The sequence below is a fragment of the Trachurus trachurus genome, assembly GCF_905171665.1.
Source record: "Trachurus trachurus genome assembly, chromosome: 23".
Taxonomy (NCBI): domain Eukaryota; kingdom Metazoa; phylum Chordata; class Actinopteri; order Carangiformes; family Carangidae; genus Trachurus; species Trachurus trachurus.
This window is the reverse complement of record NC_139912.1, coordinates 5223970-5251778: the sequence shown is the minus strand read 5'-3', so window position 1 is coordinate 5251778 and position 27809 is coordinate 5223970. Positions and strand designations below refer to the sequence as shown.

The window sequence follows — 27809 nt, the reverse complement described above, 5'->3', positions numbered from 1 at the left end:
GGCGTAATGACGTGGGGAGTTTGGTAAAATACGAAGCCTACGTAGAGCCCTTGAACGCAGCAGACGTTATCGCGAGATTGCGTGCTTGTTAGCGGAAACTGTTTATGTCGGTAACTGTTGAGTAACCGAGCGTGGTTTAGCGGCGTTTCGAGCAACATTTCTACCACTTTTTGTTGAATATTTAACATTTTCTCGAGTGTTTTATGTTTGTTGTGGTTCGTCGCCATGGGGAAAGCAGATTTTCTCTCTCCGAAGGCGATAGGCAACCGGATAAAATCCAAAGGTCTCCAGAAGTTACGTTGGTATTGTCAAATGTGTCAGAAACAATGCAGAGATGAGGTGAGATATTCGTCATAAAATGGCTAACTTTTGTGATTGTATTGTCGCTGTTTATGTATTAACATTGATTCTTAACTTAACAGAACGGGTTTAAATGCCACTGCATGTCCGAGTCCCACCAGAGGCAGCTGCTGCTGGCCTCAGAGGACCCCAATAAGTTCATGGACTATTTCTCAGAGTGAGTTTGAACTTTAGCTTCATTTTCATGATATATAAAACACGTTAACGTCGAATTAAAGATGACGGAGTTAATAATTGTCTCCTTATTGTACCAGTGAGTTCAAGAGAGACTTCGTTGAGCTGCTCAGAAGACGCTTTGGTGAGTTCAGGTTCATTACAGATGTTTGTTTCTATATAAGAAGATAATTTTTGTCTTGACTCTTGTAATTCTTCTCTTCTGCAGGAACCAAGCGAGTGCACAACAACATTGTCTACAACGAGTACATCAGTGACCGGGAACACGTCCACATGAACTCCACACAGTGGGAAACTCTCACTGACTTCACCAAGTGGCTGGGCAGAGAAGGTGAGCTGGTGGTTAGAAACACACAGGTGGAAACTAAACTACTGAGGAAAAGCCAGACCAAACATACAGCTCTGGAAAAAAAACAAGAGACCACTTTCACAAATGTTTCTTAAAAGCATCTCTACATGTATGACAGTCATTCTTTTCTTTTTTTAAATACCAACACAAACACAACTCATTCTCTTCCTATAAAACCACATCTGGTTTTATAGGAAGATTATAAAAAGCACTGCTGGGATTAAACATTGACATTATCCCACAAAAACTGATTTATAAACTCTTCCTGAGTTAAAATGTTCTTGCTGTGTTGTTTAGGAATAAATATCAACATGTTTTCTTTGCATCATTATTATTCAAGGTCTGAAAAGATTTGATATTTTTGTTATTTTGACTAGTTGTCATTTTCAGCTAATAAAAGCTCTAAATGACAATATTTTTATTTCAATTTTGGGAGAAATGTTGTCGGTAGTTGATAGAATAAAACAATTTTTTTTTTTTACTCAAACACGTACCTTTAAATAGTAAAACCAGAGAAACTGATCATTTTGGGAGTGGTCTCTTAATTTTTTCCAGAGCTGTATATTAAAATAAGTTTACTGTCAAAACAGATAGGTTTAGAAGGCAAACTTATTTAAGAACAGGTTTGAGGGATAAAACACCACACTTAGAGGTAGTTTTAAGATCTTTTTTTTTTAAATGTCCACAGAGGTTGTGGCCTTTTTTTTTAACCTTAACTCTTTTGCAGGTTTTGCCACAGTGTTGGTGTGTAGTTCATTAAAGCAATTTGATGTTTAAAAAGTGCATTATAGTGCATCCTGCAAGATATAATAGCATGACTTAGTTAAGTTTAAGTACGTCGTACAACATTTCTTGACGTTGAGATTATATATACAGTATATTTATTTACTGATCTGTCTCGTGTTCTTCCTACAGGCTTTTGTAAAGTTGACGAGACCCCTAAAGGCTGGTACGTCCAGTACATCGACCGCGACCCGGAGACCATCCGCCGCCAAGAGGAGCAGGCGAGGAAGAAGAAGCACGAGCTGGACGACGAGGAGAGGAGCGCCAAGTTCATCGAGGATCAAGTCCGCAGAGGCCAAGACACCAAAGAGACGGAGGTGAGTAAAGTAAAACAGCTTAGATCAACAGAGATGTTACGAGTTTCCAAATTTAAAATAATAGTTTGTGGTGTGTTTTTATTTTATTTTGTAGGAAACTCCAGTTTATACAGAGCTGAAACGTGAGAATGAAGAAGAGAAAGGTTTGCATTTATTTACTTATTTATTCCTAGATGTTGCATTTATTCTATCTTCATCAAAATTATGAAGTTTATACAATAATTGTTTTTTCTCTTGCAGTTGCTTTCAATCTGGGAGCTTCTTCATGTGTAGCCGGTCCCTCCAAATCGAGGTACAGTACACAGATTTCTCTGCAGGAGTTTCATTTTGCACAATTATCTAGTGGATATAAGTGAATTATTTTGTCTGAAACGTGTGTGTGTGTGTGTGTGTGTGTGTGTTTGTGTGTCTGTAGCTCTGCCCTCAGTGCCAGCGCTCTCAAAACAGCAGCGTCGTCCTCGACCAAGAGGAAAGACACGTCCTCCGGTTCAGACTCCAGATCCGAGAAGAAGAAGAAATCTGCTCTGGAGGAGATCATAGAGGTGGAGTGGATGGTTTCGTTTTGTCTCCTGAATGTGTTTTTACATCTTGTTTATCTCCGTCTTCTGATGACGATGTTTCCCGCTCAGATGGAGGAGAGGAAGAAGAAGAATAAGCAGGCGGTCAAGACAGATTACTGGATGCAGCCCAACATCGTGGTCAAGGTCGTCACCAAGAGGCTCGGAGAGAAATACCACAAGAAGAAGGCCGTCGTCATGGTAAAGGCCTTTTGCACACTGAGTCTGTTTTTTTCGTCCGAAATTGCCGCACGTCAAAAATTAAATTCGACCTCATGTTGTGTCGGATCATGTTTACACACCAAGTCCGAAACTTTCGTCCGTCATTAAAGTTTTCGGAACAGGTTCGATTTAATGCATTTTTCGCATCTGTGAAAAGCCTTTTTGACCAATCACATCAGGGTTTTCGAGGCTGGAGAGGGAGAGAGAGGGGGGGGGGATCACCCGTGCGTGCGTGTGTGCAAATTGGCTGTCTTCTGTTTAAAGCCAGGTACACAACGCCACGACGGTTCCCGACGCGTCCCGGCTTTGGCCGACGAGTCTGTCGCCTCTCGTCGGGAGAAAGGAAAAAGTGAAACACACTGCCCCGACTTTCGACCAGAGCGACTGCGTGGCGAGGACTCCCCCATAGACCAATACAGACCAGGGGCAGCTCTGCTCACTGTTCATTCAAACAAACTAATGCCACTGCCACAGTTAATTTCATCAATGAGACCAACATTAATCTCCCCAAAACAGTTTAACCAGCCACGTGTTAACGGCGCTAAAGCCGAAATTAAAACAGTTTTTAGCAGTTTACTGCTGTGGCTCGGTTGCCGCGAATTGGCGATAGCCGATGCTAATTTCTGTTAGCCCGTCTATTGTGTTTTACATTACACGTTAGCATTAAGCTAACAGGCTTTATATGCTTAGTTGTGAGCTGTGTGTGTTTTGAACGTTGTTTCAAACTATGTGGGTTTGATTGAACATCTTTGATGTTTATATATATATATATATATATATATATATATATTGCCGCTTAATATATTGCTTTACTCCTCTTTTTATTTAGTAAACCATTTTTACTGTAGGACAGGCTAGGACACCGTTTGTTTACTGTGGTCACTTCCGTTCCTCCCACTCACCGCGCTGATTCGCTTAGGGCACCGCCAATCAGAATCGCCATAGCTAGCACACAGCCAATCAGAGTACCCGACGAGTCTACTCTCCCGACGGCCGACGAGTCCCGACTGAGCATGTTCAATCGGCCCCGACGAGATCGGCTCAGTGTGTCCCTGGCTTAAAGCGACAGCAATCACTTACATAGAGTGTTTGGTCTGAAACACGGGTCTGTCAGTCACTCTGCTCTGCTCTGAGCCGAGGAGAAAACTTTCCTTGTATCCTACAACCTTTATCCAATGAGGAGAGAGAACGGCATGAAGGGGCGGTCCTCTCTGTGTGTGCAGCCAAGGGATGCGCGTGAATGTGGTGACGTAGGGACGAGGGCGGGGACTGCTAACTCCATCAGCTGACAAGAAGTTAGCCAAAACCACCGGATCGCTTACTTCTACTTTAATGTGTGAGCTAATAATCAATATCTATCAAACTGGACCACTGACATCCTAAAATAAACTGTTGAAGTGATCATCATGATAATTCCGCTGCTCATTTTAGTGTGCAAGGAGCCTGTGTGATACGTTTTTTGTCGGATGACGGATACGAAAAACGCATGCGAAAAAAACAGACTCAGTGTACAAAGACCTTAAGAGTGTGTGTGTGATTCTTCCACACGTGTTCATGTGCATGTGTAAGGAGCTGTGACGTTCACAGTCGTGATTTTTGTCTTCGCTGCAGGAGGTGAGAGACAACTACACAGCGGTGGTGAAGTTGATCGACTCGGGAGACAAACTGAAGCTGGACCAGAACCACGTGGAGACGGTCATACCTGCACCGGGTGAGACGTCCTGCCTGTATAGATTTATTTATATGAATTAAAATCAGCGGGTTGTTTTCCCTTGTCTTCCCTCCTCAGCATCTCACTGTCAAACTTCACTGCAGGTAAAAGAGTTTTGGTCCTGAACGGCCCGTACAGAGACACCGAGGCCGTGCTGGAGGGGATCGATGAGAAAAACTTCTGCGCCACACTCACCCTGGAATCTGTGAGTATTTCTAGGAATAGATTTACAGCTCTGGAAAAAGAATTAAGAGACCACTTCAAAATGATCAGTTTCTCTGGTTTTGTTATATGTGAGTAAAATAAACACTTGTGTTTTATTTTATAAAGTACTGACAACAATTCTCCCCCAAATTTGAAATATTTAGAGCATTTATTTGCAGAAAATCACAACTGCTCAAATTAACAAAAAAAAAGATGCAGTGTTTTCAGACCTTGAATTATGCATAGAAAACAAATTCACATTAATTTTTAAACAACACCATTCTTTTTCTGTTTTAAACTTTTTTTAAAGGAAGAATTTAGAAATTAACATTGGTGGAATAATGCCAATTTTTAATCACAACAATGGTTTTTATACTGTTTGTTCGTAATAAAAAGGAACATAATTGGAGTGGTCTCTTAATTTATTCCAGAGCCGTACATAGAATTTGTATAAATCATGTTGCATTTTTTTCATTAATTGCATCTAGTTTCTACGTTGCAGCTGCAGCCATTTTTAAAGTGTCACATCCTCTCGTCCTCAGGGTCAACAGAGAGGGAAGAGGGTGGAAGTGGCTTATGAGGATTTCTCTAAACTGGCCTGAACCAGCAGCCCCTTCCAGTCCAAGCTTTAACCTCAGAGGGACTCTACTGTGTCAGAGTTACTTCCCTTGTACATACCACATATCCCACAATGCATCTCCAGCGGAGCGTTACAGGAAAAAACAAAAAAACAAAAAAAACCACACAGATCAATAGTCTGACTTGTTTTTGTCTTTTTTTTTTATTTTGTCTCAATATTCAAGTTGATCTTAAACATTGCAGATGTAAATTTTGTCCAAATAAATTCAACAAACATGACCTCAGGTGATCTCTGGAATCTATGACCTCAGTATGTGGATCAATATATTTATTTATTTATTTATTTATTATCAGTGTGTGTGTGTGTGTGTGTGTGTGCGTGTTCAGACTAGAGCGTCTGGAGGAAGCTGTTGCGATCGGGGACGATGTAGTCGGTGTAGTGGCCGTCGATGAAGCCCTTCCCGCTGTTGTGAATGAACCAGCAGTAGACGTTAGAGCCTCGCTTCTTATCACGCCTGTAGTCCTTCTGCCAGCCCCTGAACACACACACACACACACACACACACATGGTATTTATAGACACAATACAACCTCTAAAGTTGTTCAGAAGTCGGTTTATTGTGAGACAAACCTGGTGACGAGCAGCTTGTTGCCCTTCACCTCCATTGTTGCCTCGTTCTTCAGGGGGTCCGGTCCTTGGTGGACGTCGTACACACTCACCTCAGGCTCCCGAGAAAACTGGCCTGTTTCAGATCACACACATTTTTAACGTCAAACGCACACATTTTCAGAATATATTGTAAAATTTTCATAAATTTTGTTATTTTAAATATGCTGGGTATACAGTATGTTCATTTTAAACTGTCTGCTGAGAACACAAAAGTGGAGTAGAGCATGCACATCCAAACACAGGTGCAGGACCAACAAACAAAGTTAACTTAGAGAAAAAGAAGTGAAGTCCGCACTCTGTATCAAGCTCCTCTAATGTTTATTGTGGAGCGATCAACGTTTCACAGGGATCGAAACGTTGATCGCTCCACAATAGACATTAGAGGAGCTTGATACAGAGTGCGGACTTCACTTCTTTTTCCCATTTTAAACTGTCTACCACAACAAAAAATGTAAAAAAAAAAATTAAAAAAAATCATATGGTGTCTATACCATTGACATGGTATCCATATCAATGGTATCTTATTTCCTCTATATTTTTATATTATGAACTGGAGGAGTGTAATTTATTGGAGAAATAATAATTAAAGTAGTAAAAACATAAATATTTTTGCAGAATATAAACAAAAAATCTGACATATTCTTTATTTTTGCCCATTTTTACCATTAGATATGATCAAAGTGGATCATTTTTATATGTTTTGATTGCAGATCTAAGAGTCATTGTTCTATTAAGATGGATTAAATAGAAGCATGTTTGATTGATAGGTGTCTGATCCACACTTTGCTCTTTTCTTATCTCTGTTTTTACAAACGTACACTTTTCCAGCACCTGTCAATGTCCAAACTAACTGATTTACAGTTTGATTCACTAAAGCCTGTGAATGATGGTGGTGAATTTCTCACCTATGAGCCCGTGCACCAGAGGGGAGTACTGGTTGTTATTGGGGATGTAGATACCGAGGAAGTCCACATTGACCTGGTGTTTCTTCCACACACGGTGAAGCAGCACCATCACCCGGATATTATTATTTACTGTGACGGTAACATGAGAGTCCTTCATGACGGAAATCCTCACCCTGAAGCACAGAAAGAAGAAAGAAAGAAAGAAACCCAGATGTGAAACCCAGGTAAGTAAAGATTTTGTAATTAAAAGGTGTCGTCGTTAGTTACCCATCCTGTGTGATTTCAGCTGTGGCCGCCCAGGTGAAGGAGTGGTTGTTCCTGCCGTCGGTCATGGTGATGCTGTCGGTGCCGACGGTCACGCTGACTCCGTCGGGCTGGTAGTAGACCGAGATGACGCCGAAGTAGGTTTTGAAGCTGCCTTTCTGCATCTGCTTTGAGCCGATCAGCTGACCGTTCACCACCACGCCTTCAGGACAGGACAGGAAGTGCAAGGTACAGGTAAAAAAAACAAAAGAGGTGCAATGGAGCTAAGGATGCTAATGTTGTTAGCTCTTTATTGTGCTGTCAAGTAGTAACCATGTGGTTTCCTGCACTGAGACCTGCAAAAGCTATGTAGTGTCCATTTGTTACAGTATCGACACAATAAACCAATGAATGCCGTAATTAATAAACTATCTCTGGTGTCAAAATATTACATGTAGCAGCTTTAAAGGGATAGTTCACCCAAAATTGGAATTTCACTCATATCTATTCACCCTCATGTGGACTAAGGGCTGGGAGAAGTTTCAGAGTCCTCCGTGGCTTCTCTGAGTTACAGGGGGTCTTGGCGTAGCAGTGCATGTCCATATAACGGTTGCAAATGGATACCAACTGTCTTCGTAACAAAAAGACACACCAAAAAACATCCAAATACCTCCATGCTGCTCGTATGTAATGTCCGTCTTGTATTGAAGCCCTGAAATGCGAAATTGTCCCGAAAAAAATTAAATAAGTCTATATTTCAAGCTTGTTTTGTAGCAGAAGCTTCTCTTCCCAGTTCGTCCAAATTTGACGAACCGGGAAGAGGGGCTTCGTGAAGCTTCCACTACAAAACAAGCTTGAAATATAGACTTACGAGCTACGAGATACGAGCAGCATGGAGGTATTTGGATGTTTTTTGGTGTGTCTTTTTGTTCCGAAGACAGTTGGTATCCATTTGCAACCGTTATATGGACATGCACTGCTACGCCGAGACCCCCTGTAACTCAGAGAAGCCACGGAGGACTCTGAAACTTCTCTCAGCCCTTAGTCCACATGAAGGTGAGTAGATAATGAGTGAAATTTCAATTTTGGGTGAACTATCCCTTTAAAAACACAAATTGCAGCTTTAAGGACTTGTAAAAAATAATATTTTAGTACCTGTTCCATTGTCGGACACCAGGTTGAGGATGTGACCCGGTTTGGAGTCGATGTTGAAGCAGACGTCCATGTCGCTTCTGGGCAGGTGGAGGACGAAGTGGGGGTCGTTGTCCACTGGATGAGAAACACTGAGCTTGTTACACACTTGTTTCACACTGATAAACTCCAGAACTCCAGAAGTGTTTGTGTATATCTGTGTGGTGTTACCTAAGTTTACTGTGGGACTCAGAACCCACTCCTCTGGGCCCTTGGCAGCCTGACTCGGGGGGGCGGTGGTGGTCATCTGGACCCAGGGTGGAGGCTGGTAGACGACTGGTACCGGAGATACGCTGCCTCCCGAGCCGCCTCCTAATCCTATTCCTACACACACACACAGCATCACATCATGTTTGTTTTGGTTTTTATCACCTCTTATTCCTCCTCGTTTACCAACACACTGCAAAAACTCAAAATCTTTCCAAGAATATTTGTCTTATTTCTTGTAAAAAATGTCTAATTTCTAGTCAAAACTAAACTCTATAAGACTCATCACCTAAAAATGAACTTTTTTTCAGATAATTTTCATTTGTTTCAAACTAATTTTCACTTGAAATAAGTAGAAAAATCTGCCAGTGAAAGCAGGTTTCTTTTGTGCTTGTAATAAGGAAGAAAAACTTGCTCCACTATCAGATTTTTCTACTTATTTCAAGTGAAACTCTGCTTGAAAGAAGTAAAAAGTGTCTAAAAACAAGCTAATTTTAATGTGATGAGTCTTATTTTAAGTATAATGAGATTGTTTTGACTAGAAATAAGACAAATATTCTTGGAAAGATTTTGAGTTTTTGCAGTGCAGACACTAAAGACAGACAATAAAACTACAGAAAGAGACAATTAACATGACACTACTATAAAAAACAAAAAACAAAAATAACAAAACACCAAACAAAACAAAAAACAGGAAGTATAGTGCAATTTAATAAATTTAGGTGAGATGAACTGTTTACGATGGATAAAATGGATGGAGATGCAGCAATGCAAAGACCAGAACAAGGTTTCTTGATGGAGTGTAAGGATGGGTTGAGAACACAACGAAGCCAAACAACGAAACCAAATATTATACAGTGTAATAAAGTGCTACAGTGCTAAAAAAAAAAAAAACTGTCAGGGATGGATAGATGAAATGGGGGTGCAGCAATGCAAGAACCAGAGCAGGGTTTTTTGTTGGATTTGTGCTAAGATGGAATGAGAACCAACAACATAATGTAATAAAGTGCTACAGTGCTCAAGAAGAGAGTTGTTGGGGTCATAAAGTGTCTGTTTTGGTTAGTTGAACATTTTGTGAAGCACCTGAGCAGCAGCCGTGCTTGGGGTCCTTCGGGGAGTCGGCCAGCAGCCTCTCCGTGGCGTCCTCGCTCTCCACCAGCAGAGCGGTGAGCGGAGTGACGAACTGATGCTCCACGGCCAGCGCCATGATCCGCTGGGTGATCTTCCTCTTCTTGGCGGCCGTCGGCGCCAGAGACCTGCAGGAGAACCACACGGCAACAACTGTTAAAAAGACAAGAAAACAGAGGGACTCCACATCCACAGTGGTGGACAGTAACAGGACAGTAACAGAGTACATTTACTTGAGTATTAGATTTCTTTGGTACTTACTTACTGTTACTTGAATACATTTCCAAGACAAATATTTTTACTTTTACTCGAGTTAATTTCTAGGAAGGCTGAAAAGCACTCGTTACTTTCAGGTCTGCTTTTCTTTTTCTTTTTTTTTTCTAAAATCCTATTGGACACAAGCTGTGTTTGTCAAAGAAGGAAACCCTAACCCCTAAAAGCAGCACATCAGTGCAGCTGCTTTCAAAGAGTTAATTCTCAGAAACAAGAGTTAAAAGCTCCTTAAATTCATTTAGAAAAAATGATAGTAATTCATTGATGTGAAAAATAAGAAATTTACTCTTACTCTTACTTTTACTTTTACTTAAAGGGATAGTAGCATTTTTTAAAGTGGGGTTGCATGATCTACAGATAGCCCCTAAGTACTTTAATTGCAGTAGAAGACTCTCTGCACTCCTCCCAGCAACGCCAGCCCATAGTCCTGCCCAGAGATTTACAACATAGTACAGTGCTGTGAACAGACCCAAAGAAACGGCCTATTTTCACGGCCTAAAATAGGTTTTACCTGAAAAAAAATACACAGTTCCATTGTTCGCTATAATATAATTTTTTCCAGCCCTTCAAAGTGCAGGAAAAACACAGTTTTTATTTGGACCTAACCAACTGCTGATCGGCGGGCGCTAACCCTGGGCGGAGGGATACGTGAGTTGGTTAGGTCCAAATAAAAACTGTGTTTTTCCTGCACTTTGAAGGGCTGGAAAAAATTATATTATAGCGAACAATGGAACTGTGTATTTTTTTTCAGGTAAAACCTCTTTTAGGCCACGAAAATAGGCCGTTTCTTTGGGTCTGTTCACAACACTGTATGTTGTAAATCTCTGGGCAGGGCTATTATGGGCTGGCGTTGCTAACGGGAGGAGTGCAGAGAGTCTTCTACTGCAATTAAAGTACTTAGGGGCTATTTGTAGATCATAAAACCCCACTTTAAAAAAATGATACTATCCCTTTAAAGTAAATTTAAAAGCATGTACTTTTCATTTGTAACAGAGTAAATTTTTACCAGTAGTATTTGTACTCTTACTCAAGTACTGGGGTCGAGTACTCTGTCCATCTCTGGACATCCATTCATCTCTTGTATCATCCTGCTCTCACCTCTCGGCTATCAGCTGCTTGACGGTGATGTAAGCCCACATCTGTCTGGCGAAGCCCGTGAACGAGTGCTGCTGCTTGGCCAACTCTGCGTCCAGCTCCGTGGTGTCGGCCTCGGTCTCCAGGGTGATGTCCAGACGAGCCTGCAAGACGACGAGATGGGACCTTTAACCTCCCACTGCAAAAACTCAAAGTCTTTCCAAGAATATTTGTCTTATTTCTTGTCAAAATGTCTCATTTCTAGTCAAAACTAATCTCTTTCCACTTAAAATAAGACTCATCACCTAAAAATTAACTTGTTTTTTTTCACTTGAAATAAGTAGAAAAATCTGCCAGGGAAAGCAAGTTTTTTGTGCTTGTAATAAGGAAGAAAAACTTGCTCCACTATCAGATTATTTCAAGTGAAAATATGCTTGAAAGAAGTAAAAAGTGTCTAAAAACAAGCTGCTTTTTAATGTGATGAGTCTTATTTTTAGTAGAATGAGATTTGTTTAGACAAATATTCTTGGTAAGATATTAGATTTTTTGCAGTGCCCAATGTATAACTCTTGGAAACTCTGATTCAAATGGTGCAATTAAACACGGCTCTTAAGTTTGTGCTTGTGTTGTTGTTGCACTCACAGCCGATGCGGTGGTGAAGCTGGTCAGCGTGTTGGCCTCGGACGGCAGCACCTTCCCGGCCACCACCAGCTCCGAGCCACTGAAGTATTTATCGAAGCGGTTCTGTGTGACGTCCGACACGGTTTCCTCTGGGAACTGAATGGCGATTCTTCTGAGCAGCGGAGAGGAGACCTGGCTGTAGAACGTCTGCACAGGAACAGGAGCAACAACCAAGGTGACGCTTCGAATATCAAAGGAAGTATGGATGGATTTGATAAGGCAGTCAAGCTTTGGTTTGTTTGAGAAGAAGGCACGTTAAAGGGATAGTAGCATTTTTTAAAAGTGGGGTTGTATGATCTACAAATAGCCCCTAAGTACTTAAATTGCAGTAGAAGACTCTCTACACTCCTCCCGTTAGCAACGCCAGCCCATAGCCCTGCCCAGAGATTTACAACATAAGCCGTGTTTCCACTGCAGGAACTTCGGGGTAATTTTACGGGGCCAGCCCCGTTGGTGCGTGTTTCCACTGCAGGAACCTCCCCCACAGGGCCATTTACAGGAACTTTTACGGGGGCCAACGGAGTACCTACTCCAGGGTAGGTACTCCGTTCGGCCCTGAAAAGCTCCTGGGTGGGGCTCGAGGTTAACCCGGCACTGATTGGCTAAAGCTAGAGCAGGCTCTGACGCTACCAGAAAGCACCAAAACAACCGGCATTTTTAAAAGGGGGAGCAGAAGGGGAGCATTAGCCTAGCAGACACCGCTGTAAACAACAAGAAAACAGCAGGAAGATGTACACAAATGGACCGACGGTGAGGTGCAGACATTGATTGCAGTCTATGGCACCGAGGAGATTCAGAGGGGGTTTGAGTCATCGCGGCAAAATGAAAATATCAGCGCACCTCGACACACTGGGGATCCATCACGCCGCAAAACAATGCCGTCAAAAGTTAAAAAAAAAAAAACACGCACAGCGATTAAGCGGTGATCGAAACTCATGACGTCGCCACGGGGTCCGACTCTGCAGTGGAAACACAACCACTGAGAGGGCCGAGTGAGAGGACGGTTCCTGTAGAAGTTCCTACCCCCTCCCTTTACCAGGAACTCCTGCAGTGGAAACACGGCTATACAGTGTTGTGAACAGACCCAAAGAAACGGCCTATTTTCGTGGCCTAAAAGAGGTTTTACCTGAAAAAAAAACACAGTTCCATTGTTCGCTATAATATAATTTTTTCCAGCCCCTCAAAGTGCAGGAAAAACCAAGGGGGCAGTTGTGGGTCTGAGAAGTGAAGCTCACTTCCGCGTTCAAAAAACTGCAATCCCCCCGGCTTCCACTGGGGGCTGGTGTCAGAAGGGAGCATTCCCCATAGACCCCCATGTTAAAATCGCCGATTTTACATCCTCAGTAAACATGTTAAAAGCCTGGTGTCAGAACGTTTTTTTTTTTCAATCGATAGTTTCTACCCCCGCACACACTCTGAGGGGGGTGAATTTTTTTTTAACTCTACCGTTTTACTGTTATTAGGTTAAAATTCTGGCCAATTAGGGTGCGGAAACGTTGAGTGACAGGTCCGAGCAGCTCCGGAGACAGGCTGCTTCGAGGCCAGTGGGCGGGTTCTCGGCCGGCCAATCCAACATGGCGCTGTTCAGGCCGCCATATTTGAGTCACAAAAACAACTCCCCAAAACCAATGGGTGACGTCACGGACGCTACGTCCATTCTTTTTACAGTCTATGGGAAAAACGCAGTTTTTATTTGGAGCTAACCAACTGCTGGTCGGCGGGCGCTAACCCTGGGTGAAGGGATACGTGAGTTGGTTAGGTCCAGATAAAAACTGCGTTTTTCCTGCACTTTGAAGGGCTGGAAAAAAATATATAATAGCGAACAATGGAACTGTGTTTTTTTTTTTCAGGAAAACCTCTTTTAGGCCGCGAAAATAGGCCGTTTCTTTGGGTCTGTTCACAACACTGTATGTTGTAAATCTCTGGGCAGTATGGGCTGGCGTTGCTAAGGGGAGGAGTGCAGAGAGTCTGCTACTGCAATTACTTACTAGTACTTAGGGGCTATTTGTAGATCATACAACACCCCACTTTAAAAAAAATGCTACTATCCCTTTAAGTCCTTTCACGTCCTCGTACCCGTAGCTGCTCTGCGGCGTCGTGGTTGGCGTAGATCCTCTGAGCCATGCCCCTGTTCTCCATGGCGATACGCTCCAGGAAGTCGTAGTCCACGTCGAAACCGATGCCCAGTGAGAAGAGAGAGAACTCCTCTCTCATCACTCGCTTCACGTTCTTCTGGATGGTGCTGAGCTTGATCTCTCCTGCAGCCAGGAAACCATGCATGTTGGATCAGATGTTTGCATTAAAAAACAAGAGTTCTAATACAGCATCTTAAAGGGATAGTTCACCCAAAATTGAACAGGGGGTCTCGGCATAGCATGTCCATATAACGGTTGCAAATGGATACCAACTGTCTTCGTAACAAAAAGACACACCAAAAAACATCCAAATACCTCCATGCTGCTTGTATGTAATGTCCCTCTTGGATTGAAGCCCTGACATGAGAAATTGTCCCGGAAAAAATTAAATAAGTCTATTTTTCAAGCTTGTTTGTAGCAGAAGCTCCTCTTCCCAGTTTGTCCAAATTTGACGAACCAGGAAGAGGAGGTTCGAGAAGCTTCCGCTACAAAACAAGCTTGAAATATAGACTTATTTAATTTTTTTCGGGACAATTTCGCATTCAGGGCTTCAATACAAGAGGGACATTACATACGAGCAGCATGGAGGTATTTGGATGTTTTTTGGTGTGTCTTTTTGTTACGAAGACAGTTGGTATCCATTTGCAACCGTTATATGGACATGCACTGCTACGCCGAGACCCCCTGTAACTCAGAGAAGCCACGGAGGACTCTGAAACTTCTCCCAGCCCTTAGTCGACATGAGGGTGGGTAGATAATGAGTGAAATTTGAATTTTGGGTGAACTATCCCTTTAAAGGCAAGGCTTTTTTTTTTGCAAAGAGTTAGGTAAAGTGGTCTTTTATAGAAAATGAGACCAACCAAGCTAAGCCAAACCATTCTTGCCTCCTCCAACTCTTATTTCCGTGAGTTTGTCTTACCCACAGTGGGATCTCCATCCGACACCAGAATGATCATGGAGACGGAGCGAGGGTCCGTTAACCCTTGATTTGATGCCCTCACCAGCATCTGAACTGCTCTCATCAGTGCCTCATTGATGTTTGTGCCTGGGGGTCAAAGGTCAGTAAAACGTTAGCAAGCGTAAACTTTTTCAGAACATATATATTTGCAAGAATATTTTCCTCGTTCCTATTTGCCTCACCTCCATTGGGCTTGATGCTCTGGACGTATCTCTTGGCATCTGCAATCTGGATGGACGAGCCGGGGACCAGCTCCTCGCTCCAGCAGCGCACGTTGTGGTTGAAGTCGATGATGCTGAAGTGATCGTCAAAAGTCAAGTCATCCAAAATAGCCTGCATGGCCTCCACTGTCTGTAGAGGAGAAGTTTGTAGTAGTTAGAGTGTATTCTGCAGAGTGACCACACGGTGGCAGTGTTTCACAAAGAAGATATTATGAAGATTGAGCAGCAGGGAGAAGGAGTAGTTGGAACAGTTGGAGGGGCCAAAGTGCACAAAGCTGTGTGAGCTGTAAACAACAAATCTCTTACTTGCTTCATCTTGACCCCCCACATCGACCCACTGACATCTATGACGAACACAATGTTTTTAGGGAGAGGGGAGAGGTTGGTTGGAGCGAAGAAGTGGACGAAGTGGCCATCTGAGACCTGGAAAGGAGAAAGAGAAAGAGAGAAGGCTGAGTGAGTCATCTCCAAAAACCTCTCCAGCTGTATTCAAGATTAAAAAATGAAGCGATACACTTTAAGCATTTGATACCTGCAGTTCGCCAAGGTTGCTGTCCCTGTTCACGTCGTATTTGACAGTAAAGATGCCATCGATTGCACTGCCGGTGCAGTTCTCACATTTTCTCTGCTGCTGTAGGTTGGGCTTGAAGACGATATGAGACTGGGGAACATAGGAACAGATTTTAGTGATATTTTTAGTGGGAAAATTTGGCCTTGAATCAAGACAGATGAGATTTTTTATACTTTTGTTACAAGATATTCCTATCTGTCCATCCAAACAAATCCTTTTTTTCTTCTTCTTAACAAGTTCAAAGTTGTTTTTTACACTGTATAATTGCAGTGTAGCATGATTTATCCACCAAATGTTTTCAGCCACTGTATCTGGGCCTGTGTGGGCAGGTTATTTAGATCCCCACCACCAAATAAAGTCAACATCAAGTGGTCTTGCGCAACTGTATTTCACCTGAATGTGAATGTTTTTCCTTTGAAATACCTAAATATTTTCTGACTAAAGCAACAAATTGAATGTATAGGCTGCGGTGCTTTGTGTGTTTTCCGTTTTTACCTTATCTTTGGTTGTCGTAGTTTTGATGAGATTTGAAAATTGCTCCCCGAGGGTGTTCGGTGTTTGTACTGAGGCAATTCCCTTTGGCTCAAAGATGTACACGTCCACCTAAAGAGAAGATTGGTTGAGGAACGATTGCCAGATCACACTCACTGGCAAAACATTCGCCTACACTGCAAAAACTCAAAATCTTTCCAAGAATATCTGTCTTATTTCTTGTCAAAATGTCTAATTTCTAGTCAAAACTAATCTCTTTCCACTTAAAATAAGACTCATCACCTAAAAATGTACTTGTTTTTAGATCATTTTCACTTGTTCCAAACAAATTTTCACTTGAAATAAGTAGAAGAATCTGCCAGTGAAAGCAAGTTTTTTTTGTGCTTGTGATAAGGAAGAAAAACTTGCTCCACTATCATATTTTTCTACATATTTCAAGTGAAAATATGCTTGAAAGAAGTAAAAAAGTGTCTAAAATCAAGCTACTTTTTAATGTGATGAGTCTTATTTTAAGTATAATGAGATTTGTTTTGACTAGAAATAACATTCTGACTAGAAATAAGAAATAAGAGACAAATATTCTTGGTAAGATATTTGAGTTTTTGCAGTGTATGTTGTTGTTAAACTTTACCTGGAACTGTGGCACCAGCCGGCCGGGCTGCAGGTACAGCGTGTGCTCGTAGAAACCCAGCCTCCTGCTCATCATCTCCTGGTAGTGGAGCTCAAACTCAATGTTACTGCCCGGAGGAACATGGACCTCTGTCTTAAAGGTCTCCATGTCCTGGGAATTAGCCCTGTAAAGAAGACATACAGTATAGCTCAGTCTTGATCAAGCTGTTGAGAACTTTCGGGGCTTTAAGTCCACACTGCAAAAACTCCAATATCTTACCAAGAATATTTGTCTTATTTCTAGTCAAAATGTCATTTCTAGTCAAAACAAATCTCATTATACCCCAAATAAGACTCGTCACATAAAAAGTAGCTGTTTTTAGATAATTTTCACTTGTTTCAAACAAATTTTCACTTGAGTTAAGTAGAAAAATCTGATAGTGGAGCAAGTTTTTCTTCCTTATTACGAGCACAAAAAACTTGCTTTCACTGGCAGATTTTTCTACTTATTTCAATTGAAAATGTGTTTGAAACAAGTGAAAACGATCTAAAAACAATTTTTAGGTGATGAGTCTTATTTTAAGTGGAAAGAGATTAGTTTTGACTAGAAATGAGACATTTGGACAAGAAATTAGACATTTTGACAAGAAATGAGACATTTTGACAAGAAATAAGACAAATATTCTTGGAAAGATTTTGAGGTTTTGCAGTGCAGGATGCTGGTTCAGTACCTGACGATGCCCGCTGCTTTGCCTCGAGCTCTAGCCTGAGCATAAAGGTTTCTGGCTACTGTCTTCTCCTTCACTGAGCCCATGAATACAATCCCATTAACATTCCTGCAACAAGAAAGAAGAAGAGTGAAAAGTGAGAATTGTACTGGTTCTGTTGAGTTCACAGCTCGGCTGAGAAGGACCTGGGACTCACATGGTGAAGTTGGTGATGAAAGCTCGTTTGGGGATCTGGACGTTGAAGCCGATGCTCTGAGCTTTAGAGCCCGAGTTGACCACCGAGCTCCTGACGGTGGTGTGGGCGAAGCGGGACGTGATCCGACTCTCCACCTTGTAGCTCCGGACGGTGATGTCATCTCCACGGATGGCCTGTGCAGAGGTGGTGAACAAGGAAACAATGGAGATCCAGGTATTTTTACAGTTTGGGACTGATTGCATTGGTTGAATTTGATGACTTGGGACTTTGACCCTGTTTGGACCTGACCTTGACTCAAATCTGACTATGGTGGTCTTGATTCAAGCTAGGGTAAGTTTAGCATCGAAAACATCAACATTGACTACTCGTTTACTTATTTGGCAAAAACTTCTATACAAAGCAACATTACAAAAGCCGTGTAAGCACATAGTACTACATCCATTCAAAAGGTACATAAGTGCTACACTGCAAAAAATCTAATATCTTACCAAGAATTTTTGTCTTATTTTTAGTCAAAATGTCATTACTAGTCAAAACAAATCTCATTCTACTAAAAATAAGACTCATCACATTAAAAAGCAGCTTGTTTTTAGACACTTTTTACTTCTTTCAAGCATATATTCACTTGAAATAATCTGATGGTGGAGCAAGTTTTTCTTCCTTATTACAAGCACAAAAATCTTGCTTTCACTGGCAGATTTTTCTACTTATTTCAAGTGAAAATTAGTTTGAAACAAGTGAAAACTGTCTAAAAACAAGTTAATTTTTAGGTTATTAGTCTTATTTTAAGTGGAAAGAGATTAGTTTTGACTAGAAATGAGACATTTTGACAAGAAATAAGACAAATATTCTTGGAAAGACTTTGAGTTTTTGCAGTGTAGTTAGGTATGTTAAGGTGTTAGAATTGCGAGGGGAGGAGGTACTGTTGGAAGAGATTTTTCAAGATTATGGTCTGACAGCATTTGGTTACCACAGATCGGAACGGTCTAAGCATCGTAGGCTTCAAGTTGAACTGCTAATTTCAGTTTTAGTACGACAGTACATACATTTTCATCCAGTACAGGGGTACTTCTTTAGAGCTTTTAAAACCTCCAATACACTGATTAATTCAACATTGAATTTAGGGAGTATTGTGCAACTAGGTTTGATTTTTATCCACAGAAAATTGCTTAAACATTTGTTTGTTTGTTTGTTTTTTTAGTAGCCTATGGTCTTTGTTGCGCCTCAGGTTATAATCAAAGTCTTGAGTCGATCTTTCTCCTCTTGGACCTGGTCTTGTGATTCAAAACCAAGATTTTAAACATGGATCAAGTGTGGTTGCTTTGTTTAGAAGGTCTCTGCAAGTTTGCAAGAGTTGAATTAAAGAAAAAAAAAAAAAACTAAACTTGATAAAACCACAAAATAATGCAGCCGACTCTACGCAGCTGTCCTATTATTTTGACTCCGTGGGTAGAGAAAAAGACAGAAAAGGGAAGCAGAGCAGGATTAGTTGCAACTAAAGTCAATAACCCGTCAGTCATGGGAATCTCTTCAAACAAGCAGCATATTGATTGCGAGATAAAGTTAAACTCTGTCACAGTGGAGAGGCCCGCAACAACAAGCCCAGAGTCGTACTTCAAAGTCTTCCTGCTCCTCGCTGGTCAATATCGCTCTCTGAAACACACAACAGACACACAAAGGTCGTCAGATTCACGCTGTCTTCATCTGATTATAAATCACAAAGTGTTGCTGCTATGAATTATTGTTTCTGGAGATGGTGCAAGATCAGAGGCAGCTTGTGTGTGTTGGTGTCTCGTTTGTTTTTGTGCAATTGGTAAGAGTGCTGCATGCAGCTATTGCAACACGAGTGAGGAAAGCAAACAGACGGTTTGTGCTCCGTGTTCATGTATAAAAGTGTAAAGTCAAAGTGAAGTGAGGTTGTTTGGACGGAGATCTCACCTTGTGTCTCTCCCGATGATCCCGTAGATGTGACTGGAGGAAAAAAAGAAAGAGGAGATTGATCTACTGAACTGATTTAACCTCGTTAGACAAATAAGACTTTTGTATTTTTATGCAAGTTGCTGTTGTGTTTCTTGAACATCCCAGGCTTTAGGGATTTAACAACATGTCTACAACTTACAAAATTGATTAGGTTAATTTTAAAGGTGAGATACTGAACAAGGATTTATTGATTTCACTCAAATATAATGTATAAACAAGTCCAATTTTAAACAGATTCAACACTTATCTGAAATAGTGAAGTAAATAAGACTTTACAGACTCATTGCACGAGAATGTTGTGTGAAAACATTGCACAAACTTTATAGATCTAGAAAATATTGACCGAATGGTGAAACATGAGGCTTTAGACAACTAAAGAAGAATTTCTAAGTGGGTGTTGAGGGTCAAATGGCAAAGAATATTAGATTAGATTTACATTCAGAAATCAGAAGAAAGCATTCGGGTAGAAAATGATCTAGGAACAAACCTTTAAATGATATAAAATGAAATGTTCTTGCAATTGTGATGAAATTCTTTCAATTTACTTGAAAATTATTAACACCAAAAAACAAATAAAGTTAAAACTTCTTGAGTCAATGATTGAAAAAACAGCCACCACCACTGACTGAGGCCAAACCAGCCATATTCACCAGAATTTGATTTAATTTAATCTCTATTCTGTGAATAAAAAGTGGCACAAACAGAGTCTTTTAGAGACTTTTAGAGACTCCCAACTCACCATCTCGTCCTCCCATTCTCCATCAATCACAAACTCAAAGCAGCGGCCCTGGTGGAGGAGCAGGAGCCCGAGCAGCGGCAGCAGCAGACGCCTCATTTTTCCAGGCCGGTGGTCTCAAACACACATATCCTCACACACACACAATACACATAGAAAACAAGACGGGACGGTCGCTCCTTCTGCAGAGAGCCTTGTGGAAACACAGCCCAGCTCGAACCTGAAGGTTAAAATCCACTGAACTGATCGACTCCCCCAGGCCCCAGTCAATATTTGTTGTGTTTCATGGAACCCAGAGAGGAGAAGGAAACTTTGAAACTTGACCTGCAGTGTGGGCAGGGTAAATAGGACACATTTGGCCCATTCAGAGATTAAACAGGAGGTTTCACATCACTCAGATTGACTGAAGATCTGCTGCTCTGATATCTAAAGGCTTCGTCACAATCTGTTCATTTCTGTGCAAACTCAGTCAGACGTCTCTCTCATGAGTCTCTGATACAAAATTGTTATTTTTCTAACAGTTTGTGTAGAATATAAAGATACAAAATTAACTTTTTCATGAAATAAATGCACCTAAGAAACATGTTATTCTGCACTATGGCCACTAGATGGCGCCAAAGTAAACGTGATTGCTGAACTTTTACCTCTGTTCGTGCTTAACACAGGATGTTGGTCAACTTCTTTTTTTCTTTTAGGTGAGAGGTTAGATATTCACACATTGATATGGTTGAAACTACGCATGTTTTCATTGTAACTGAAAATCAATAGTATAAATACAAAGTGTTATTAAAAGCAAAACAATATAAATCTACATATAATGCCCTCACACCGACTAAATATGTAGCCTAGCCGAATATTTAAGTGGGAAAGTGCCATTTTTTAAAATGCACTTTGCATTTGCAAGCAAATAATATCAACTATTTTTATACTTGGAATAGTTTAAAATGTAAATATTTTTGCAATTTGTTTATAAATGTATGTCATATTTGGGTTAAATTAACTAGTTAATTTTTGTTGGCGATTATGAAACAGAGGTCAGATAAGAGGCCGCTGATGGAAGCTCATTATGCTCAATGGCAGTGTCATGCTGCCTTCAGGGGCTTCTTGTAAATCCCAGCTCCTGTACTTGCATCCATCACACTGTCTACATGACCTCTGATGTTTTCTAATAATAGGTAATAATAATAAAAGAAGTAAATGGTTGTATATTATAACTGTGCTGCTGTAAAAACAAGCACACTACAGTAGGTTATTGCAGGTTTGTTCAACTGCACAAGTTTAATCAATCCAAAATGTATTCATTATCATTTTCTGCCCCCTAGTGGTGATGTATGATGGAGCACTTAACTTATTTCTCAACACAAGATTTAAAAACAAAACTTATTCCAGCTTCCATCTCTCTTTGATTTGTTTTTATTTTTCATTTTTTGAGATAAAGTTACAACACTTTAAACACAGCATGTTGACTTTGCACTGTTTGCAGTCATCATTTTCAACGTGATGCACTTGAATGCAACAAAGTGCAGTCACATTATTTTCTTCCATCTGCTCCTTCACATAGACACATAGCAGTGTTTGGACCTCCTCTTTTTCTAGGTCTTTTCCCTCCTAATTCCAAAAATTCCGACGCTCCGTAAAGGCGGCAGCACAAATTGCCACTTATCCAAGAACTGCAGGAACTGAGGGGGTGAGGGGGAGGCTGCATCCCTCTCCTCCTCTGGTGGGTTGGGGTGGGTGGGTGGGCGTGTTTTCCTCCTCCACGCACCGTGATTGACACTCCTCCGTCCGGCGGTCACTCCGGACCGACGCCGGAGACAAATGTCCCACTGATGTCTGTGTCTTCTCGCCGAGCAGGACCGATGGAGGAGATGCTGCTGCTGCTGCTGTCGCTCACTCTGCTGCTGTGTGGCAGCCCGACGGCGCTGGGAGAACCGGAGGACTCCCAGTTAGAGGATGATAATATCGACCTGGACCTGACGGACTTTGATTTAGACATTGTAAGAAGGTTTAAAAAAAAAAAAGTGGAAAAAAATGGAAGGTGCGGCTCCTTCTGGTGTTTGGATTACAGTAATACATCTGATCGTTTTTTTTCTTTTGTACCCACAGGCACCAAGAAGAGTCCCCCGACAGGTGAAAACTATACTAACAAAGGTAAAGTCAGATTATCTCCACATATGTGACTTTATTCTGTTTTTATTCCTTGGATTTTCTACTTTTTGAATATAATTTCAATGCAAAACAAACTGCCTGTCTTTGAGGTTGGATAAATTTTAAGATCACAGGTTGTGGAAAAACTTTCTTGCAAGAAAACATTTGATCAAACAGATATTTATATTGTGAATATGAATAGAAGCCCCCAGAATACATGACCTAGTTTGAATCATTCAGAAGTTGAGTTTTGTCATCCTATAAACTTGTGCGCACTTTGGGCGTGACGCGCACGGATGAGCCAAGCGCGCAGATGTGCCAGAGGAGCCGCGTAATGCGCTGGGTCACGGCTCATGGGAAGCAAATTCCTCCTCGGACTGTTCGGTAATTGCAGCAACGAGGAAGTCCAGTTCCCCTGCAGTTATCTATCTTAGGCCAATATATGAAATAACGTGCAGCACAACAGTGATGCGTTTAAGGGATAGTTCACCCAAAATTCAAATTTCACTCATTATCTACTCACCCTCATGTCAACTAAGAGCTGTGAGAATTTTCACATAATTGTCTATATAATGGTTGTGAATGGATACCACTTTTCTTCGTCCAAAAAGACACACCAAAAAACATTCAAATACCTCCATAGTGCTAGTCTGTAATGTCCCTCTTGTATTGAAGTCCCGACATGAGAAATTGTTCCGAAAAAAATTAAATAAGTCTATATTTTAAGCTTGTTTGTAGCGGAAGCTCTGAAACTTCTCACAGCTCTTAGTTGACATGAGGGTGAGTAGATGATGAACAATTTGAATTTTGGGTGAACTATCCCTTTAAAGTCTCCTGTGCGTGCGCCAGATTGATTGATCCAGATTTTTTTCAGTGTTTAAGTATTCACGTTTCCTCTGCAGGAAACTAAACCGCACATCCAGGAACTCTCCATCAAGACCACCATCATCTCCCGCTACGCCTTCACCGCCGTGTACTGCGCCATGCTCAACCGGCACTCCGCCGCCACCGAGGGCGTCTTCCAGTTCCAGATCCCCGCGGGCGCTTACGTCTCCAACTTCACCATGTAAGACACCGCAAAGGTCAAGTGCAAAGGACCTGCAGCTAAAATCACGATATCATTTATGTATTTTATTATCAGTGTGACTTGATAAACTTATATCCATAAGACTTACAACTCATAAAAAACACAATTCAGTGAAATCTTTTGCAATGTTCGTTTCCTATAATGTGAAAATCCATTAATTAAAAGATGGAGACAAGAACTGCATTGGGTACAGTACAGTAGGGGAGACCGGGGGCAATTGTAACAGGGGGCAATTGTAACATTTTAAATTGCACCAATCAGAAATGAGATACAACCATGAAATTCATTATGCACTTGTTTTTTGATGTTCCCTCTCTGCCTACCAAAGGAAAAACTTATATCTCATGCATTTCTGATTTTATCTGACATGACTCATTTTTGAGGTGTGAAAGTAAAAATTTTCATCATCGGTATTTTTCTCATTCCTTCTTAACCTTTAATGTCTAATAATTGAAACACATCCAGTTTTGTTGACAATTTTGTTGGCTATCATTTGCTATATTTGTCATATGTTAACTTTGTTGTTTGTTGCCAGCAGGCAGCTTTTTATCATGGGTGGTGAATCGGGGGCAATTGTAACGCCCTGTTACAATTGCCCCCGACACCATCAAAATCATGTCCAGTTCAGTAACACCCTCAAATTAGATGATTTCCCCCCCTTTATAATGTAGAAAAGTGCTATATTAATTTATATATTTACCTTTGTTGTATATTAAAGTTAAAATATAGTTTTGATGACTATTCTGATAACTCTGTCAAAAAGCTAGCGAGCAGGCAAGCAGGGTAGCTTTAAATCATAGCTTAGTATTGAAACTAATTCAAAAACTGGTTGTAACTATTTATTTATGTAGCCTATTTATTTATTTCAGAGCGGCAACTATTATTCAATGAATTGATCGACAAAAAATTGATCTGCAATGATTTCAAATAATCAGTTCAAGCTACTTTTAAGCAAAAATGTCATAAATTCACTGGTTTCAGCTTCCTAAATATGAATATTTTCTGGTTTTCATACTTTTATATGATAATAAAAATTGATTATCTCTGTATTCTGGACTATAAGTTGACAAAAGAAGACATTTTGAAAACTAATCATGGCCTCCGGGGTCTTGAGATGGACTTCTTGATCTTAACGGTTCACTAATAACTGTTCTTACCAGTAGACAAGTGTTTTTTATATATGTTCAATTGATATTAAATGGTATTAACTATGTCTACATTCTTGGGAGTTTACTTTGGTCCTTGGTATTGATATAAAGGTATAAAGTATGTTGTTACAATTGCCCCCGTATGTGTTACAATCACCCCCGCACGTGGGGGCGATTGTAACATTTGACTTCTTGGTGTTTGAATCAATATTGTGACTCAAACATTTTTTGTAAAAACATTTAATTACTGTTAACAAGTAGAACATAGATAGAGGATTCCTACATAAAAAAAATATCCAAATAGCTCAAGTGGTTTTTGAGTTATGACATCAAAACCAAGAAATGTTACAATTGCCCCCGGTCTCCCCTACCTAAGTTTCTTTTGGCTCTTTTTGACTCTTTGAAATAAGGAAATGTGATTTACAGCAGGATCACTGCATATGAAGGCCTAGGTTCACACACATGAAGCCTGAGGAGGTGAAAACAAAGATTATTTCAGAGAAAAATATCATAAATTGGTGAAAAGTCTAAATATTTGTGTTTATTTCTCATCACTTTAATCATCACGTGACTCCTCAGATTTATTTCAAGACACCTTACAGCTCCATTAAATGAGCTCCTTCTTGTCCCATTCATGTGGATGTTGTAGCTACTGTTCTCAGTGAGGTTTACCACTTATTTTGCAGCTTATCATTAAGTCTGAAAGCAGAGATGAAGGGATGAATGTCGGACATTTTTGTAGGAGAAGGAATTTGCACCTTTTTAAGAAGTAAAAACACCAAACGAACAATAACTTTTCCTCTGCCAGTCAGTCGACACGTTGGTCATGCAGTCTAAGCTGATTTAGTCTAGATTCTAGAAGGTGTTTTATGAAACAACCTTACAACAGGATTTAGTGGCCGGGGAGGATTTATGATGTGTCCGTTGCTATGGAGACGTAAAGCAAGGAGACAAGAAAGGGTGACGACTTTTATTCGGACGTTGAGGCACACACACAAATGTTCAGGGTGCCTGTAAAAAAATAAGGAGCCGCAGATTCAGTCCTTTGTAAAGAAAGAGGGGGAGCCCCAGTTGAATTGTGACAGTGTAGGTGGTCCTGAATTGAATATGAACGCCGCCGCCGCCACGCTAATCCTCGACCTTTGACCCCGTGAACCAGGATCATCGGAGGGCGAGTCTACCAGAGCGAGGTCACGCCGAAGGAGAAGAGGGTCAAACAGGAGAAGGGCCAAGCCAGGAACAAAGAGTCAGGTGACGCAAGGTAAGAGTAACCTGAGAGTGTGTATGTGTGTGTGTGTGTGTGTGTATGTGGACACACCTACGGTCTGGTGTCTCCTCCTAATTACACAGCAGCACTCACTCCCTCTAATGTTCCCATTTTGTAAACACACATTGATAAAATCGCAACAAAAACCTCTCGGTAACACTTTACTTGACGCCTATCTCTATAACGCATTATAACCATACTTATAATGAGTTATAATGCAGTTATAGCACTGTATAATAATCATAACACACTATAAAGCATTTTATCTTGACTTATAAAGTCAGGAATTATAATAAGTTATAATTGTTAGTAACTCTCTGACAATGCCCACATTGATAATGCATTAGAAATATAGTTATAATTTGTTATAATTGACTTAAAAACGTGTATAACTATCATTATAAATGCTCGTAAATTTATAACAATAAGCATAACACATTATAACTCTATTATAATACTTGACCTAAAGCCATTATAAAATGCTCTATGATGTATTATTCTTAATGTTATAAAATCTTATGATAATATACGAGTGTTTATAATGATAGTTATACACGTTTAAAAGCCAATTATAACACATTACAACTATATTTATAATGCATTATCGATATTGGCATAGTCAGCCAGTTACTAACAATTATAACGTATTATAATACCTGACCTTATAAGTCATGATAAAATGCTTTATAGTGTGTTATGATTATTGTTATAAAGCATTATGATCATTTATAAGTGTTTATAACTATAGTTATACAGTGCTATAACTGCATTATAACTCATTATAAGTATGTTTTTAATGCGTTATAGAGATAGGCGTCAAGCAAAGTGTTACCAACCTCTTTTACCACAACCAGCTGGCTTCAGAGTGTGTGTATGTGTGTGTGTCCTCTGTATAAATGTGTGAGCTCAGTCAGAGTCGATCTATGGAAAGAGTGACATCACGTTTCCAGCTGTCATGTGAGAAGTGACATTTTATTAAATGAGATTTTGTGTGCGAAGGGGCCGAGCAGAGGAGGAGGAGGACGACGGAGTGGAAGATGTGAGATTAGAGTCAGACACAAACACGTCTTCTGTTTTCATGATGTCATCGCTTGGACTCGTCATTTCATTGCACTGCTCCACCTCTTCTACAGATCCACACCTTCTTCTGTCTTATTCACCATATTTTTACTGTTTGCAGTCAAACTTGTCACAATAATACTACATTTAGTCAAAATATTCAGCTAATATCACACCTCAAACCAACTAAGCAAAGTGTGTGCAACTTTAAACGTAGGCTATTGTGTATTGAGATCAAATTGTACCACAAATAAAAACAGATAATCTGAATAAATACATTGTAATCACCTTTAATAAGAGCTATTTTGTCCTAATTCAACACAGCATTTCAAACTATAACCTTTACGTAAGTTTGGCTAATGCTACGTAGCCATCGTTAGCATTAGCAGCTGTTCAAGTTATGAATTCACTATCAAACTTGAATTCTTTAATCCTGAAGTTATGTAAGTAAGTACATTTTTATTTATATACAGGAGCACCCAGTACAAGTGCATGCTAACCAGCTAGCCTCGGAGCATCTGAACACTTTTCCGATACCGAGTAAAAACAGTAGCGGCTGATGCTCAGGTGATTAAATAGTTGTTGATGCTAATGTAGCTTAAAAACAGAACCTTTAAGGTGAATTTAGGTTCAACTAAAGCAAACCCACACTTTCCTGTGTAATAAACAGTTCCCAAATCAAACTGTAGGGATTTTCTAACATGTTTTAAAGCAGAGATGTCAAACTCAATGTAGTTCAGGGGCCACAAACAGCACAATTTAATCTCAAGTGGGCCGGACCAGTAAAATAATAGCATAATAACTTTTAAATATATCTAAAAAACTGAAATGTTCCTCTGTTTTGGT

General features: G+C 40.5%; 3 protein-coding genes across 4 annotated transcripts in view; 2 read left to right on the top strand and 1 right to left on the bottom strand.

The window, feature by feature from the left end:
* The first annotated feature begins 78 nt into the window (after positions 1 to 78).
* On the top strand, positions 79 to 5535 carry kin (Kin17 DNA and RNA binding protein). Its single transcript, XM_083999685.1, has 12 exons — positions 79 to 339; positions 423 to 517; positions 615 to 658; positions 743 to 865; positions 1799 to 1983; positions 2078 to 2126; positions 2224 to 2275; positions 2399 to 2525; positions 2613 to 2741; positions 4374 to 4473; positions 4578 to 4678; positions 5220 to 5535. The coding sequence occupies exons 1-12, from the start codon at positions 226 to 228 to the stop codon at positions 5277 to 5279; spliced, it is 1179 nt and encodes a 392-aa protein (XP_083855811.1). The 5' UTR covers positions 79 to 225; the 3' UTR covers positions 5280 to 5535.
* itih2 (inter-alpha-trypsin inhibitor heavy chain 2) lies at positions 5451 to 20523 on the bottom strand. Its single transcript, XM_083999681.1, has 21 exons — positions 20258 to 20523; positions 19477 to 19509; positions 19153 to 19191; positions 17539 to 17711; positions 17346 to 17450; positions 16637 to 16799; positions 16009 to 16116; positions 15475 to 15603; positions 15249 to 15365; positions 14904 to 15072; positions 14683 to 14808; positions 13705 to 13886; positions 11590 to 11775; positions 10972 to 11111; positions 9556 to 9728; positions 8437 to 8589; positions 8230 to 8343; positions 7099 to 7297; positions 6832 to 7004; positions 5888 to 5999; positions 5451 to 5792 (listed from the first exon to the last, which is right to left on the bottom strand). Exons 1-21 carry the CDS (start codon positions 20351 to 20353, stop codon positions 5645 to 5647), a joined length of 2838 nt encoding a protein of 945 aa, XP_083855807.1. The 5' UTR covers positions 20354 to 20523; the 3' UTR covers positions 5451 to 5644.
* Positions 19336 to 27809, top strand: part of itih5 (inter-alpha-trypsin inhibitor heavy chain 5) — a 23325-nt gene continuing 14851 nt past the window's right edge. Inside the window, exons 1-5 of one of the 2 annotated variants that reach the window (XM_083999679.1) lie at positions 19336 to 19351; positions 22109 to 22251; positions 22361 to 22405; positions 23305 to 23468; positions 25797 to 25898. In XM_083999679.1, the coding sequence (XP_083855805.1) occupies positions 22114 to 22251; positions 22361 to 22405; positions 23305 to 23468; positions 25797 to 25898 (449 nt within the window). In that variant the 5' untranslated portion in view covers positions 19336 to 19351; positions 22109 to 22113. Of the gene's footprint in view, positions 19352 to 22050; positions 22252 to 22360; positions 22406 to 23304; positions 23469 to 25796; positions 25899 to 27809 lie in introns of those variants that run through there. The other variant, XM_083999678.1, reaches the window with a different exon arrangement.

What these genes read in the sequence shown, in the direction of transcription:
- kin (XM_083999685.1), top strand. Translation starts at nt 226, where the DNA reads ATGGGGAAAGCAGATTTTCTCTCTCCGAAGGCGATAGGCAACCGGATA. An exon ending in TTCATGGACTATTTCTCAGA is followed by an intron (nt 518 to 614) that starts GTGAGTTTGAAC and finishes TTATTGTACCAG; the next exon opens with TGAGTTCAAGAGAGACTTCG. An exon ending in GCCGGTCCCTCCAAATCGAG is followed by an intron (nt 2,276 to 2,398) that starts GTACAGTACACA and finishes GTGTGTCTGTAG; the next exon opens with CTCTGCCCTCAGTGCCAGCG.
- itih2 (XM_083999681.1), bottom strand. Translation starts at nt 20,353, where the DNA reads ATGAGGCGTCTGCTGCTGCCGCTGCTCGGGCTCCTGCTCCTCCACCAG. An exon ending in ACGCCGCAGAGCAGCTACGG is followed by an intron (nt 11,776 to 13,704) that starts GTACGAGGACGT and finishes GTTCCTGTGCAG; the next exon opens with ACGTTCTACAGCCAGGTCTC. An exon ending in TCTGGTGCACGGGCTCATAG is followed by an intron (nt 6,000 to 6,831) that starts GTGAGAAATTCA and finishes GATCTGAAACAG; the next exon opens with GCCAGTTTTCTCGGGAGCCT.